General features: G+C 36.6%; 1 protein-coding gene across 10 annotated transcripts in view; it reads right to left on the bottom strand.

Annotated features, from left to right (window-relative positions):
• The window catches only part of MECOM (MDS1 and EVI1 complex locus), a 562536-nt gene that overhangs the window by 278886 nt on the left and 266357 nt on the right, over positions 1-17293 (bottom strand). For all 10 annotated transcript variants that reach the window (XM_047875125.1, XM_047875120.1, XM_047875119.1 and 7 more), the window contains exon 2: positions 8609-8946. In XM_047875125.1, the coding sequence (XP_047731081.1) occupies positions 8609-8946 (338 nt within the window). The remainder of the gene's footprint in view (positions 1-8608; positions 8947-17293) is intronic.

The raw sequence follows: 17293 nt of genomic DNA on the forward strand, positions 1-17293 counted from the left end.
AAGATAATTTCTATCTGTTACTTCCTATTACTTGCTTCTGAACTTACCCTCAAGGAAAAAGCTTAGAGAATGGAATATCCTGATGCAGTGGTCCTAAATAAGTATTTTAAAATAACAAATTATTATAACGAACTTCTGCCACTGGATTGATCAAATCCTAGAATCAGTTGTCAATTCTATTAAAAGAGGAACTGTACTGAACATTTCATGCTTTGAACCCATGAGTTTTACTATCGATTTCCCTCTTGAAGGGAAGCAATAGTCATGCAAATACGGGGGTGAGTAAAAAAGAAACTCATTTTGATACAGTTTGTGGGATACACCTCCTAATTGGAAGAAAATCACCCAATATTCTTTTGAAAAATAAGTGACTCACATGCAAATTCTAGTTGATCACCAAGGCAGACAGGGTAAAACAAAAAGAATCTTGAATCTTGGGGAACTTTTTTTTTTCCCCTATTCTAGGTCTTTTGCATTTCTGTATAAAGTTTACAATCAACTTGTAAAGTTCCACAATAAAACCTACTAGGATTTGATGAGAATTGTGCTGAGTCAATATGTTAGTTTGGGAAGAATTGTTACCTTAACAGCACAGAGTTTTCTAATCAATGACTAGATCTTTCTATTTAGATAGGTCTTCTTGGGGCGCCTGGGTGGCGCAGTCGGTTAAGCGTCCGACTTCAGCCAGGTCACGATCTCGCAGTCCGTGAGTTCGAGCCCCGCGTCGGGCTCTGGGCTGATGGCTCAGAGCCTGGAGCCTGTTTCCAATTCTGTGTCTCCCTCTCTCTCTGCCCCTCCCCCGTTCATGCTCTGTCTCTCTCTGTCCCAAAAATAAATAAAACGTTGAAAAAAAACCCAAAAAACTAGATAGGTCTTCTTTATATTTTCTGCTATGTTTTGAATTTTTCAATGCAGGTATCTTAAAAGTATGCATTATATTTATTTTTACATATTTGATTTTCCTGATTACACATCTTGATTGACATAAATGGAATGTTAAATTTACACAAATTTTCTCAAGTGTATATTGATCTTTTATCTGGCTAACTTCTTAATGTTCACTTATTCTTAATATTTATAGATTTCTAAATAATCATATCATCTACAAATAGAGACACTTTTACTTTACCCTTTCAAATTTTTAGTCTTTTCATATCTTTCTTCTTTCCATCTTGCACTGACTTGGGCATCTAGTATAATTTTGAACAGAGTACTGACAGGGAAATCCTGAATTTTATGTTGTTGAGGGAAGATGTCCAACATTATTTCATTATTGTAATGTCAGTTATAGCATTTTTATACATCCATCAATTCAGTGTAGTACCTTTTATTTCTAGTTTGCTCAGAGGTTTTGTGATGAAAATACATTAGGATTTTATCTATTGAGATGATCATACAGTTTTCCACTATGTTAAAGTGAAACACATTCATGAGTTTTGAAAAGTGTGTATTTTTTTCAATATTACTCTATTTTTAATTTTTATTAAGATATAATTAACATCTAATATTTGTATGTTTTAGGTGCACAACACAGTGTGTTTCTTGTTTTTGGGTTTTTTTTTTTTCTGACAGTGGCAAACTTTTATTGAACCTGTCCTCCAAATTCCATTTTGCCAATTGACAGAATCCAGTCCAAGATGAGATCTTGCATTAGGCTGTTCTGTTTCTTTTTTCTCCTTTAATTTGGAACATTTTCATAGTCTTTCTTTCCCTTTTATGACATTGAGAATTTTGAAGAATACAGCACACCCCCTTTTTTAACTTTATGACTAATTTTAATATAGTTATATTTTGTCTTTTTGCTGCTTGTCTGGTGTATAATTATATCTATTATTTTTATTTCTTTATGTATTATTTTACAATGCTATATTAGTTTCAAGGGTACACTACTGTGAGTCAACAATTCCATATGTTGCCCGGTGCTCATCGTAAGTGCACTGATATTTGGGGAACTTTAAAAAATCTTTGATATCAGACTTGCCCACATCACTGACTATACTTCAGAAGCACCAGAGGTTGTCAAAACAGCAATAAGATAAGTGGACACGTTGAACTCCATCAGTACCTTTCATGGAAGAAAGCACAAGAACAAGCCCCAAGTGTCCGCAGAGCATATGTGGAGGGGGGGAGGGGTGAGATAAGGGGATTTTTAACCTCTTCACAGATAGGTGAGCCCAGGGTACAACTAGAGGCTTTACCATGGTGCTTCAGGAGAGTAAACTTCTATTTTCTTTCAACAACCAGAGATTTAATTCCTACTATTTATGTTTGCTGGAAGCACAAGATGAATAAAATAGATTGTATCCTCTTTTGTTGACTTCATTTTGTTCTAAGAGAATCTATCACATCTTCTTGGGCTCCCGTGACAATCACGTTCAGGATTCTGTTAGCTAAACCTTACTTTTTATTAATTTTTCACGAAGTAAAATTGAATGTTTGCTATCCTTTAAACAACATTGCAAAAACTCGATTAATACTTTGTAATGTAGGTTTTATGGTAATATACATTTATTATTAGATTACATTTTTCTTTCTTAACTACCCATGAAAGACATCCTTTTGGATAATTGATAGTCTTTCCTCCCCTCTACTGGAATCAATTTATTTCAAAATTATTAAGACAAAGTTCTTTACTTTTAGTTATCTGGCTTTAAGAATATGCAACTTGTCAAGTGTACTTGCTTTTCCATTAATGAATAAACATGTTCTCTGAAATCAATGCCAAACCATTGATTCCATTTTACAAATCACTGTGAAATTCATTTTTGGCCCAAGCAAACCTAGAGGGAAATAAGGGAGAAATATTGCCATTCAAAGATATTTGGTGCCTATCCCTAAAATCTCAAACTACCCCATTTTTCTTTATTGCCAAACATACATTATTTGAATGTCACCCTCCTGACTCTGAACTCTGTTGTTAGATATCTTGAAAGTCTGATGTTGTTGTTTTAATGGATACTCATATTTCAGTTAACATATAGATTGCATGTTCCAATACATAAGGCATCACTGCAGAACTCAAAAACAAACTTACAAATGTAAGAACAATTCCTTCTTAAATGATATAGGGAGGCACACATTCATTGTAATATCGCATTTCAGGATTACATTACTAGAACATAACGTATTGTCAAAGCACTGCATCAAAATTATTTAATGAGTTTCTGACGCCAGTAAAATCTCTTTCCACTATTCCTTCCCATCTATTTAACAAAACATAGGAGAAATTTACTGACCACTCATGGCACCATTTTTCTCTGTCTGAATATGTGTATGCTTGAAAGGAGAAAAACCAAAGTTGAACTCATACCGCTATTTTAACTGATCAAAGTAATCTGGGTCAATTACAGGTGAGAGGGATACAGTAGAGGGTTTTGCACCTAATAGATGCATCATTAGCTGACTTACATCTACGTGCAGAATTTTATGATGGCCAATGATAACAAAGATAAACAGAAAATGTGCTAAATGACAGTATTACAAGGAAACAACATTTCACACTGTTTTTCCAATGACCTATCTCAGACTATTAAAAAATTTGCCACCCAAATTACTCTTTGTTTTAAAAAGAAAGTTATGAATCTTTCCCAAATCCTTGTTTTAGTTGTTAAATAGAAAACAACCAGGGCATCCTTTTTTAAATAAACCCAGAGTCACGTAATCAGGCCCTCCCAGAGATAACTGAACTTCAAGGAAACAAGAAGTTAGAGTCAGAGCGAAAATTTAGAAATCTTAATAAATGAAATATAGTTGGCCTTTGCCCTATCTAATGACCCTGTGCCAGATCTGTATTTTAGCCAAGCTTTTGCTGTTGCTGTTTACCTCTCTTCTACCAGGTGAGAGGCTCTTTGATAGGCTTTTAACATCCAATGTCACATTTTATTCTCACGGCAACCCTGATTGGATAGGTACAATTATTATCACCATGTCACATATATGTAAATTGAGGGGCACCAAATTAAGTCACTTTTCCCAAATCACGCAGCTGGCACACAGAGCCTCAAAGAGGATGTAAGTCTGGAAAGTCTCAATCCAAAATCGTGTTGCCCTCCCCTCTGCCATGCAACTTCCATGTTATCACATAATGATCATCTTTAGAAGAAAACGTAAGAGAAAACACTCATCTTGAACCAATAGAATTTTTTTATTAGTATTCACTCAGTCAGCAACTCTAAAGTTCTTAACCTAAGAGAAAGTGTCCTATCACTAATTACTTTTAGGTCCTAGATATAATCGACTGCTCCCAGTCTTCAAAATTTTTTTGTTAGAGACGAGTCCTATGCATTGCAAGATGGCAATCACTGTCAGACTCTAACATTATTTTTAAAGTTTCTCTTTATTGGGGTGCCTGAGTGGCTCAGTTGGTTGAGCATCTGACTTCAGCTCAGGTCATGATCTCATGGTTCATGAGTTCGAGCCCCATGTCAGACTCTGTCAGGTCATGATCTCATGGTTGGTGATTTCGAGCCCCGTGTCAGGCTCTGTGCTGACAGCTTGGAGACTGGAACCTGCTTCGGATTCTGTGTCCCCCTCTCTCTCTCTCTGTCCTTTCCCCCCTCACACTCTCTCACTCTCTCAAAAATAAATAAACATTAAATTTTTTTTAATTTAGAGTTTCCTTTATTAAATAAGCACTGGTTTGAGAGAAATCATACAAATAATGTTTTTGATGTCTATGGCTTATTTTACCTATGTATTTTGGTCTATAAGCCACACTTTCAAAAATGCCCTATTTCTCTAAAATACAAATTCAAATGATTTTCCAAAAGTGCCTTTTTTTTGGGAAATGTATTTAACTTTTTAAAAACTATTTAAATAGAGTTCAGAAAGGTGGTCACTACTTGCAATATTATCCTTGAGCTTTCTCTTATAAAAACTTTCTTTGTGAAGACTACCATATTTCTTCATTTAATTTTAATTATATAACAAGTAATGGTGTGAGGCAGTTATTATTGGCTCATTGCTCAAATAAAAATACAAGAACCAATTAATTTAAGTAGTTTCCCTAGAATTGCACAATAGTGGCAGAGTTAAGACTTGATTCTTCATGTCTAAAATCCAGATTCTAGCTGTTTCCATGGACCTACCTCACCCCCCCACTCCTTATCTCTTCTTATGAGTCACATAATCCTATATCCCTTCATCATTCTTTCATTTGCTCTTTCATTCTTGCACTCATTATTTTGCCAATTATTAAATGTCTGTGTTATGGACTGAATGTTTGCATCCTCCCCAAATCCATATGTTGAAGCCCTAACTCCCAATGTGATTATATTTGGAGACATCTAAGGACTTTAGGTGGTAATTAAGGTTAAATGAGGTCATAAGGGTGGGGCCTGATCCAGTAGGATCAGTGTCCTTATAAGAAGAAACACCAGGGCACTTTTCTCCTCCCCTAAAGCTGTGTGTATGTGTGTGTGTGTGTGTGTGTGTGTGTGGGTGTGTGGGTGTGTGTGTGTGAGCATAAGCACACACATGCACCTAGAAGTGGCCATGTGAAGACATAGCAAGAAGGTGGCCAACTGCAAGCCAGCAAGAGAGTCCCCATCAGAAGCCAAATCATCTGGAACCTTGATCTTGGACTTCTAGCCTCCAGAATTATGAGGAAATAAATTTCTGTTATTTAAGCCACCCAGTCAGTAGTATTTTGTTATAGCAGCCTGAAGGAACTAATCCAATCTGGTTATTTCAGGTAAGGTACTTGGCATTAGATAGCACCACAGACACCACAGATAAAACACAATCAAGACATTATACTTAGAGGATACAGCTATGGATACTTTGCTCTATTAGGGAAATTAGGCAAATAATTTGGATGTACAATGCTTTAAGTTCTTTAGTTCATGAATTTACCTGGTGCTATGGTGAGGCAAAATTCAAGCAGTACTAAATTGTGACTAGAAAGGTCAAGGATAATATCATGGAAGAAATGGACTTGAAGAATGAATAGATACCTGATAAGGATGGGAAGGAAAATATGGTTCTCATGTGGGAATACCAGTGTGAGCAAAGAATGGAGGCCTGATAGAACATGGGAACTACAAATCATACAGGGTTGGTATGGAAGGCAGTAGAGTCAAAGATAACCCATTTTTTGGCTTCAGCAACTGGACAGACAGTAATACAATTTATTATACAGGAAATGCACAAGGAGGGGAGGTTTGTAAGTAGCAAAGAGCAAGGATAGTACTGGAGATAACAATGATTTGTTCAGTTACGATAGGCTGAGTTTCTGTAGGGGAAACAGTACAGAATCTGATGAATGCTTTGCACTCAATAATTGTTTTCCTGAATATGGATTTCCTCTGTTCGTGTGCATTTTCCTTGCCCTAAGAGGTTTTTTTTCTCCTTAAATTGATCATTTTTAAAAATGAAGGAGTATCAAAACACGAGGTCACACTAGTTGATCACAACTATCTCTCTAACCAAACAGTACAGAAATCAGCTACAGTTCAGGACAAATATGACAGGAGAATGATTAAAAATAAGCACGCAGGAGTAGGGCAAGATGCCTTTGTGAAAGTGCCTTTGTTGATCATGACTGGGTTTTGTATTAACTAGGGTAAGATTAGAAGGAGGAAAAAAAAAAAACCAACAACCTGGAGTCAAGAGCTCAAGTGCTCCTCCATGGATAACAAGATTGCCAAAATCACCAAAAAAACCCTTTCTCTGGTTTTGTTCACAATACATCTAGAGCAGGTAATCCACACTCTCCAAAGTGAGAGCAACCATTAAAATGGTGAAGAAAACTACCGAATTGACCATCAGTTGAATTCTCGAATGAGAGAGAGGGAATGGGCGATCTTTAGCCAAAGAGTCATGAACTATTTATAGAGGTTAACTTGACTTCCAAGCAATGAAACAACTCAGTTTTGACATAATGAAAAGAATCATTTTACATTTCTCAAAGTATTTTCCTGTGTATATACTGAAGACATTCTACTCCAAGGAGAAAAATAATTATTTTTAAATTTCCTCTAAATGAAGAATTTTCCCCAGACTCATCCCCCAATACATAGATACCCTGTTTAAAGAGACACAGTCCTACATTTATCAACCCTGTAACTGCAAAATTATTTTGCTATTAAGCCTTGGTTTATTCCAAGCCTTCTGGATAATCTCGAGCAGTGCAGAACTTGTTGTTTAGCTCTGGAGATTTTGTAATAAAAGTTTAATGAGTTACTTATTATTAGAATGTTTATAGCCTTTATTTTAAGGAGAACAAAAATGACGTAAAGTTCTACGCATTTAGTTTAAAACGAATTCAACTCACATATCAGTTAATGCTACAGTGATTTTTTAAAAACCTCTTATCAATATATGTGTCTAAAAGCAATGTAGCCAAACCACAACTTTCCCCGAGCTGTGGCTAAGAACAAAACTAAGGAAGGATTTCTCACTTGCAATCATGTCAAATCCAGATCTTAACTTTTGGGATTTTAGAATTTGGACAAGAATTGTTTTGATTAAGGCATTTTGAGCAGATTTCATAAGAGGATACATATAAACCAAAGGAACAAAAATTTGAAATTAAGTCCTGAAGGCACTACATATTTATTTCTATTTAAAATGTTGACCATATATTCTATTAATGATCATAAATATTAAGAGAAAATACAAAATAAATCTAGCTTATCTGATTTCTGTCTACCTGAAATACTATGAAACTAAAGGTCAATTACATCTCCAAAAAAAACCACTTTCTTACTAATATAGAAATTTCCTACACATATTGCAAATATAGACCAGTTTTTCCAGAAATTATGAATGTTATTTAACCACAAAAGTTTTCAAGTTATAAAAATAAATAGGAAGTATATATAGCCCCAGAATCTATATAAAAATTATAAGCTCAGAGTAACATAGTTACCTGTTCTTATTGAAATAAAATTTATTTAGTAATCAGACTGTAACTTCTCATTCCTAGATATTACCAAGATGGTTTTGTAAAAATCATGGCTAAGACTGGCAACTGATTTCCATATTGATTTTTGCTGTCATTATTATGCATGAAGTATTCATTAGGTAAATTTGAATGTAAAAAACCATCACAGAATTCAGCACAGTGCTCACATTCTGGAAGCAGGTAGAAAAGGGAGGGTTATCACAAGAGTGACAAAATATATTAGAACACAAAGCAAAATGACCATGTAGAATCAAAGTAAAACCAAATTAACTCAGCCACAAAATGGAGAAAACAAATGTTTCCTCCAATCTTCCAAGCCTCGCCCTCAAAGGAAAGATAAAATACAATAAATTTGTCATATGATGACAGTTATTTGCTTATGCCACATACTATATGAATGGCCACATACAATGCTTCTAAATGTTAACTATAAAAACTGTATTTGTTCCCTTTGGTATGTTTTTAAGTTGATACTATTCTTTACCATTCATTAGTTGAGTTCCTTTCTATCATGCTATACCTTAGTGCAACAGTTTGTTTCTATCAAGAAGTGAGCTTATGAGGGAGGTTCATTCTTAAATATCTATTTGAAGACATTGTACAACAATTGGAATTTGCTTACTTTATGGTCACTTTAAAAATTAATCTTTTCTTCACATATCTGAATATACTTAAATGTGTAAACTCAAAATATATTCTTACCTCCCATCCGTAGCTGGGGTCTTTCAGATTTGACCGCTGCTCTCCCACATAAGGCCCAAACTTTTCACCTGCTTCAATCTTCCTTTTGGTCCATATTCCTAGTCCAGCTCCAGGCATATTTGACTCTCGAAGTTCAAATTCAGCAGGAATGGGGATATCATCAGGGATGTAGATGGGGGCTTTGTACGGAGAGCCCTCCTTTGGAGTGAATGCTTCGCTGGATGTGGCTGGAGAGCATGGCTCTTGAATATTGAGGGAGGGAGTGCTGGCTACTCCATCTGCATCTGGCATTTCTTCCAAAGGAATTTCAGGGTAGCTGCCATATACACACTCATTATCTGTGAAAAAATGATACCTTTGTAAATTCATATTCATGTAGAAGAGTTAAAATCCCACAATTCAGTAGCCACCTTGTAATTCCATTGTTCTTTGAAGACAAAATAAGGAAGGCCATTGTTAAAATACACCTTCATTAAAATCTCTGTTATTCACAGATGGGGGATTTGGTTTATCTGTGGTGAATCCATAAATCGAATGAGCTAATCTTCAACTGTCAATACTCTCATCGGCCAGCTCTAACCATTATTTAGCTGGGAAACAATCAGCAATTTAATTATTGGTCTGAGTAAAAGAGATAAGTAGTAAACATATGTGTACCTACAACCCCACAAACCATCCTAAATCAGGAGGTGATAGCTTTACTATGGAATGTATTGGAAAGTTGTATCATGCAATGTATCTCAGATAAATTGTAGGAGAATCATCAAAGGCTCCAAGGGCTACGATGGGCAACAAGGCTTAAATTTGTGTGGCAGGACTATTTACTGAAACATTATTTTATGTTTGTTCTTTCTCAGTCTTTCCTTTCCCATTTTAAACACATCACCAAGCCATTGGTATTCTTTGCCTCAGAAACTTACACAGAGCAGAGAATTAAAGTTACTTGAACTAGACTGTATTATGCAAAGCAAAATAAGTCAGGCAGAGAAAGACAAATACCATATGATTTCACTCATATGTGGAATTTAAGAAACACAACAGATGAACATAGGGAAGGGAAGGAAAAATAAGATACAAACAGAGAGGGAGGCAAACCATGAGAGACTCTTAAATACAGAGAACAAACTGAGAGTTGCTGGCGTGGGGGGGGGGGGTGTAGGGGGATGGGCTAAATGGGTGATGGGCATTAAGGAGGGCATTTGTTGGCAGAAGCACTGGGTGTTATATGGAAATGATGAATCACTGGATTCTACTCCTGAAACCAATACTACACTGTATGTTAACTAGAATTTAAACAAATACATTTAAAATAAAATAAATAAGTAAATAAAGCTACTTGAAGCTAGTGATTCCTCTGGACATTTGTAAAAACAAAAATCCTTAAAGAAATTCAGCAAGTTTTCCAGAGGAGAAAGCAGGGTAGAGTAAAGGGGAGTCTGGACACTCTGCACTGGGGCTCTCAGGACTCCACAAGGCAACACAGCCCCCACACCTGAAGTAAATGAATGCACCATTTCAGACTTTAAGATCTTTATGCAACTTGCTGGAGGGTTAAAAAGTAGTGACTGAGCTTGAATTTCCCATCAGTTCACCAGTTGAAGGGAATTTCAGTTATATTAAGGGGGGAAAAAAAGCACACATTTCTTGCTCACAAGGATTACGGACTGAAAGTCATACCTGATTTGTTTGATTTGTAAACCTTCAAGGAGAAAAGAGTTAAAATGATATGGAGACAAATGTCGACCAGAGCCATCCAAAGGTAAAATGAATTGCCTTAAGTTCCCATATCACAAGGCTTCTAACATAACCTAGATAATCATAAATTAGGGATAATTTGGAGGAATTTCAGCTTCAGGTTGATGACTAGACTAGATGACCTTTAAGATGGTACCAACCCTGCAGTTCTATAAATTATTAAAATCTTCCAAGATATTTTATTGGGCTAGAAGGTAGAACACTTGAGTTCTAGCCCCAATTCCCTCTCTGATTCAATGTGGAAGTTTATTAACTATGACACTCATTAACAATTGTTGATCAAGTACTGACTTCTCTTAAAGATTTATGAAGTACTGATTCCTCTTAAAGTTTTAGCACATGCCAAAGTACCTTTCTAATGAAGTGCTTGGTTTCTGAGTCAAATAATGAGAACACGCCATTTAAACCAAGCATAGAACCAAACTCTAGGACCCAACCTCATTCCTTGAGACATTGACCACAGCACACAAGCTTACCATCATTCAAGTTCATTGTATCCAAAATCTTGCACATTATTGTCTGCCCTCACACTGAGTCTCCTGCCTCCTTCACAATGTCTATTAAGAATACAATTTTCCCCCTAATTATCCATGTTCAAGGTTCTAAAATAACATGGACATTTTCTCTCCTTCATCCTCCAATTTATTCAGTCATTAATGCTGTCCATTCTTCTTGCAAGATTTTTGCCCTCACCTCATTCATTCAATCCACGTTTTCCTTCCTGAATTTTCTAATAGTCCTCTATAATGTCTCCAGACATCTAGCCTCTTTTTCAGCCAGTATCCCTCAATACTAAGTCCGTACAATGCTGTTCAATTTATCTTCCCGGCACATCCATTTTCCTCTGTAATAGCCTCCAATAATTCCCAGTATCCACAGGTAAAGTCTAAAGTTCTTAGGCTTGCTGGGGCACCTGGGTGGCTCAGTCAGTTGGGTGGCCAGTTTTGGCTCGGGTCATGATCTTGTGATTCACGAGTTCTAGGCCCACGTTGGGCTCTGTGCTGACAGCTCAGAGCCTGGAGCCTGCTTTGGATACTGTGTTTTGGTCTCTCTCTGCCCCTCCACTGTTTTTTTTTTTTCTCTCTCTCTCAAAAATAAATTTAAAAAAACATTTAAAAATAAAATAAAATAAAATAAAATAAAATAAAATAAAAGTTCGTAGGCTTGGAATAAAATCCCTTTTATTTTAAAACCATTCTCCTTTCCTCTCTGATTCTCAACACTTCTCAGTAGGAGGACCCAGGCCAGAATAGGCTTATCCTTGTCTTTTGAACTCAAAGAAATTTTCCCTGCAGTTCTTCCTGCTGGGTCACCCTATCTGCACTCCTCTGCCCGTCTGCTTTTTAGTCATCCTGTCAGGTCACATTTCAGCTTGTCCCCTTACCATCCCATTTAACACAAGTACCCCCTTTCTCTGAGTTCTTATAAAATCCACCCCCAAATATGATGATCAAATAATGCCATGCACTGCTACTTAATTTAATATGAATGAATCTGTTATGCCAACTAGGAAACTGGTCTTTAAAGGAAAGACTCAGAGCTCATTGTTCTTAGAAAGCACCTACATAAAGGTGCTTAATAAATACTTACTAAAGAGATAACCAACCTACCATATAATTTTATTAAAATATTACACCAAATCTATATTTTCTACCAAATGTAGGAAACTATTTTGATTCTAAAAACCACCTTCAAAGCCATAGAAATGGAACACAACAGATTATAAACTTTTCTCCAAATCCAACATCAAAAGAAACAATTTTAGTAATGCCCCCAAAGAAATATCATCAGAGAAATATACTTCAGGGTCCAAACACCCTTGATAAAGTCTATCTAAATTTATCCTTCAGGGAGATTTTGCACTTCAACCTAAGAGCCAAAAGTTCACTAGCACTCTTGACACAGCTAAAAATGTATTTTAAAAATCTCTGTAGAGTTGTAACATTTAACTACTGCAAATGCAGAGTTACTTTACAGATTCTTAAGGGGATTTCTCACACATTGTGAAGACTTTGTTTTTCTCAAGAACTAAGTGCTATAAATTGCAAGTATTGTATAATCTATAGACTTGTCCATTTAGGCAGCAGGAAACAAAAAGACATCCAAATGAATAGAACTATTTCCTCCAGTAATTATCCATTAAAAGTCAGTAACATTTCTCCTATTTCCTCAAAGGGTTAAATCACTCATACTGTCAGTTCCATCAAAGTGATCTCAAATCTTAAAAAAGGATAGAGACAAACCCATCTGGGCCCCCCCACTGGCATAGCTGACCTCATGACCTTTGAGTTACCCACAAACTCTTCCAATGCATAATCTGAACGAGTGCGTTTGGATTTCAATTCTTGTGGAGACAAAGTACACATGTGTGCCCGGCTGCTGCACAGAAGAGTTTGAATTTAAAGCCTGAATGCAATTCTGCTTACAATGGCAAAAAATTCCAATTAAACCCAAAGAACAACTGATATAGGTCACACAAATTCTGGAAAAAGACTCATGGTCCTATTTATCCACAGGCAGGCACTAAATGTATATGCAAACCCAGGCAATTTGTTTTCAAGCCTCTGTAAATCTAGTATCATCCGAATTAAATATACAAAGGGTTGTGGTGACCAATAAAGAGAAATAGAAAACTGCTGAGTTTTACAAATTGAAACATGCAACATATTTCAATGTAATCTCGCATTACAAAATTTTCAACAGCAAATGCAGTTTATCACACTGCATTGAATATTTGCATAAACCGAAGTAAACTAATGCCTCCATGTACATTACTCAAGAACTATCCAAAAAGCTGCTAAAACATTTCATCTAAATGACAAACTATCTCAATTATCCTATCTCCATTAAATCTTTGCTATGGGGGAGGGGTGCGGAATTGGGCACATTTACAATAGGTAAGTATCAGGTAAGAACTGCTATCTACATCAGTGGTCCCATAAAGATGAATAACCCTTGTAACTTCTTGGAGCTGAGTTGCCTGCTACCAGAATTTGCTTCATGCATCCTTTAGATGTATCATTAACTGAGTGAGGACAGAAAGACAAGCTTATTGTTGGACTTGAGAAAAATGACTTGGGAAATGCTTCTGGAAATCAGCCTTTTCGATTCAAGTTTTAAGTGTTCTAATATCCCTGGAGACCAAACAAAAGCACACTCTTGGACTGGAGTATATTTATTTCTATGACTCTTTGAATAACTAACACAGGTTTCCACTCGAAGAGAGTCCCATTCAGCAAGCATTCAGAATCGGCTAAAGGGAAATTGCAGAAGTAATACCGACAATAATAGTAACTTCCATAGATGTATCTATACCTTCTCACTTGAACACTCGCAATCCTGTAAGAAAGCCACGGTGATAAATAGTCTTCTATTTTCCAGATCTGGAACTGATACTCAAGGATGCAAAACCGTGTATCCAAAATCCCCTGAGACTGGAACCTAGGTGTCTAAAGCCAACCGTGTAACTCTCAGGCAATCTCTTTTTTTTTTTTCTTTTTCTTCTCTAAGGATATGTTTTAAAGTTCGATTATTTCAACATTGTGGCCATACTGTGTGAATAGTTTCTGGTTTTCACTTGACACTTTATTATGAACACTTATGCTTTTAAAACTATTTCCTAAAGATACATTTAATTGTTGCATAATATTCCATTACATGGATCTACAAAAAGTGAACTATTTCCATGGGAATTACTTAAGTTGTTTCTAACTTTCTGTTGCATCAGTGCCACTAAGATAAACATAGTTTCATATAAATATGCATATTCATCCATTTTAATTCCCGTAGAGTAGATTATTGAAAGAAAATAGTGAATATTAACAGGCTTTTCGGAAGTATATACCAATTTATACTCCTGTAAGCTACATTAGCACTTATTATTATGTCTTGCTTTTAAATTTTATTAATACAGTGGAAAAAATTATATATGTATTGCTCTTTTAATTCACATCTCAGTTGACCACGGAGACTAAAATTTTTCGTCATTCATAGTTGTCCTTTTGCAAATTGTTCATTGTTTTTGTCCATTTTTAATTGAGGATTTATTGGCCTGCCTTATTAATAATAAAAAAAAATTATCCCTTGATACAGTTTGTGCTACTTTCCCTAGTAAATCATTTATCATTTGGTTTTTCTCATGGGTTTATGTTGTATAAAAATTTTAACTTTTATGGAACGAAGTCTATGTTTGCTTTGTGATTTTTACATTTTTCTTAGAAAGTCCTTACCCATCCTAAGGAAGAAAAAGAGATTCTCTTTTATTTTCTTTGAGTTCCATAGTTGCTTTTCTACTAACCTTGGATTACCAATGATTTACTGCTGAGTGAAAAGCAGAGAAAAATGATTTCATTTATTTGAGCTCCTGTGAACGGCAGGCTAGAAAAAAAAAATGCCATTTCACTCGTAATTCTTTGGTTCTTATTTGCAAGGCTGGCCTAAAATGCCTTTTCTTTTTGTGGGTTTTATATAACTCACCATTTGTTTCACTTGGCCTCTCTGCCTCGTTTAACTACAAATCTTCTGGGCAGATGCCATTCAAAATCCTGAGTTTCACCATTAATAGCATTCACTACCCGTCATAATACTTATCACTCAGCATTATCATTAGTGATACTAACATAAATAATTTCCTGTCTACTCTTCATTTTCGTTCCTTGACAGAAAACATTTAGCAACCAAGTAGAGTTTCATTTTAATATTAAAAGCATATATATACATAGTTTGACTATAAAGTAAGCCTGATTTCTGTAGGCATTAAACAAGAAATCAGTTCTTTATACTCAGCTGTACACACATATAATACACACATCCACGTGCATTTGCAGTGTATGTGCATGTGTGTAATAGCTCACTAATCTTTCAAATAGGCTGAGACAGAAACATGGTTTGAGATCTCAGGCAGACTGGTTGAGATCATAACTACATGAAACAACTGCCAGGAGGAGACCAGCTAGGGAATTGAACAGATTAGGTAACTCAGAAATTTAGACATTTCCCCCCATTATGTTCCTCATTGCAGTTTTGTAATAAAAACATGAGCAAACTTCAAAGGAAGCTCCGTAGTAAAGGTTAATTGCTACTAAAGAAGAGGGTGGGCCCGAGCGCCAGTACTTTGTGCCCAACTCGCAAGCAGACAGGAAGGATTACACGTGGCTGAGAGCTGAGGATGCGTGCCCAGCTCTAGGAAGAGAGGAGGCACGGCCAAACCCCAAAGGCCCACCAGGGACCTCCTGGTAGGACGTGAGCACATGAACACGAGTCCATGAGTCGGTGCCTGCTAATGGTAGGGCAGGGAAGGGCGGGGGGGAGACATCGATTTCCTTCCAAAATTCAGACCGGACGTGCTCTTCTTCCCTTGTTAGGACAATTCCAGAACGGTTACGGCAGCATGTTTGTGAGAAAGCAGAGGACCTCTGGAGCCAGCTCTTCTGCACCAGCAACACAACCAATAAACGCGTGCTGGGCTTGGGGAAGAGGGTGGAGCCCAAGTAATGCCAGATGCACAAACAGAACAAAGAAGGGCTAGGAACTGGCCAGGAGAATATTCAGTGAGAATGGCCCCAAGATAATGAAATTTAAGATCCCAATGAAAGGAAGAAAGGGAACTAGTAAAAGTAAGGAAAATGATTTTCCAGAAAACTGACTTAAACTAGCTTTGAAGGACTGTAGTAAGGGTCCAGAGGTGTAGGTTGAGAAAAGAGAGGCATCTCCTAGAATGGAAGCTGCTGACGGACACGGTCTTCAGAAAGTGCTGCCTCCAGAGAGGGCTGAGAAGAAAATAGACCTCCATGGAATCTTTTGACACTGAACTGCACTTGTAGAATTCGTGTCTCCAGAGACCATTATTTTTTGTGAGATAATCTATCAACATGGCTTGGCACATGGAATTTTTTTAATGACCTTCTAAGCTTCCTTGCTCCTCAAGTATTTGCTACTTCCTGGTACCATGCTATTCCATTTCTTTCCTATGGAACTTTTCCCCCCAGTGTTTCCTAAAAATATTTCATTTATGGGCTGTCAAAAAGACCCAAAAGTATGAAAGAGTGTTGGGAGGCCAGCAAGGGAGATGGCAGAAAATACCACATGAATTGGAAGTAAGGGACCAAATCAATGAGCAAACATTTATCTTGCTCATAGGATTGTGGCGTACCCCTTGCTTGTCCTGTGGCTTTTAAATCTGATTAAGAGTTTCTCCACTCTCCGAGGAATTTCACAGACATTTCACTAAACAAGTATGGTTTGTGAATTAAACTGGTAGCTTCTAAACTATAATGAAATGGGTTTGGCCACTTTCAAAAGTTCCTCTTCAGAGGTGGAACTAAGCTCTTTTAAAAGGGTTATGGAAAGAAATTGCCAGAAAATTCATAGTTGAGGTACCAGTAAAGCCCTTTGGTATCTACTTACAGAATCGAAAACAGCTAAAATAAAGACATTAAAGCTCTGCGAGTACTACTCCAAGGAAAAACACGGCCTGGTTAATGTTTGGCTTTATTCAGTTGTTAGGGAACCACGGTCACCAATACCCACTGGAATGCCCAGGTAAGAACAGACTTATCACAGATCAGATAGGGGTTCTTTTTACATTATAACTATGTGCCTCAACTTTCTTTTAGCAATACAAATTTTTAAGAGACTTTTGGCAATCTTTGACCTGATGGCTGTTCTCGTAAACTTTTTATATTCCCAAAGTGATATTCCTTCAGATTCATTTAGGGTAAAATAGAAATGCCCTGAAATCATGGTGCAGCAGACTGGGTGGTTACTCCTCAGGCAGTCTGAAATGACCAGAGTACAGCCTTTCAGTATTCAAGCCATATCTACAGTAATTATTTGCCAGAGTATCTAAAAGAAGGCAGGCATTTCCTGTTGCACACAAATGGGACGCTCTTATCTAAATGACTGTTTAAACAGGTATTTAAGAAAAGACTA

This window comes from Prionailurus viverrinus, chromosome C2 (genome assembly GCF_022837055.1).
Source record: "Prionailurus viverrinus isolate Anna chromosome C2, UM_Priviv_1.0, whole genome shotgun sequence".
NCBI lineage: Eukaryota > Metazoa > Chordata > Mammalia > Carnivora > Felidae > Prionailurus > Prionailurus viverrinus.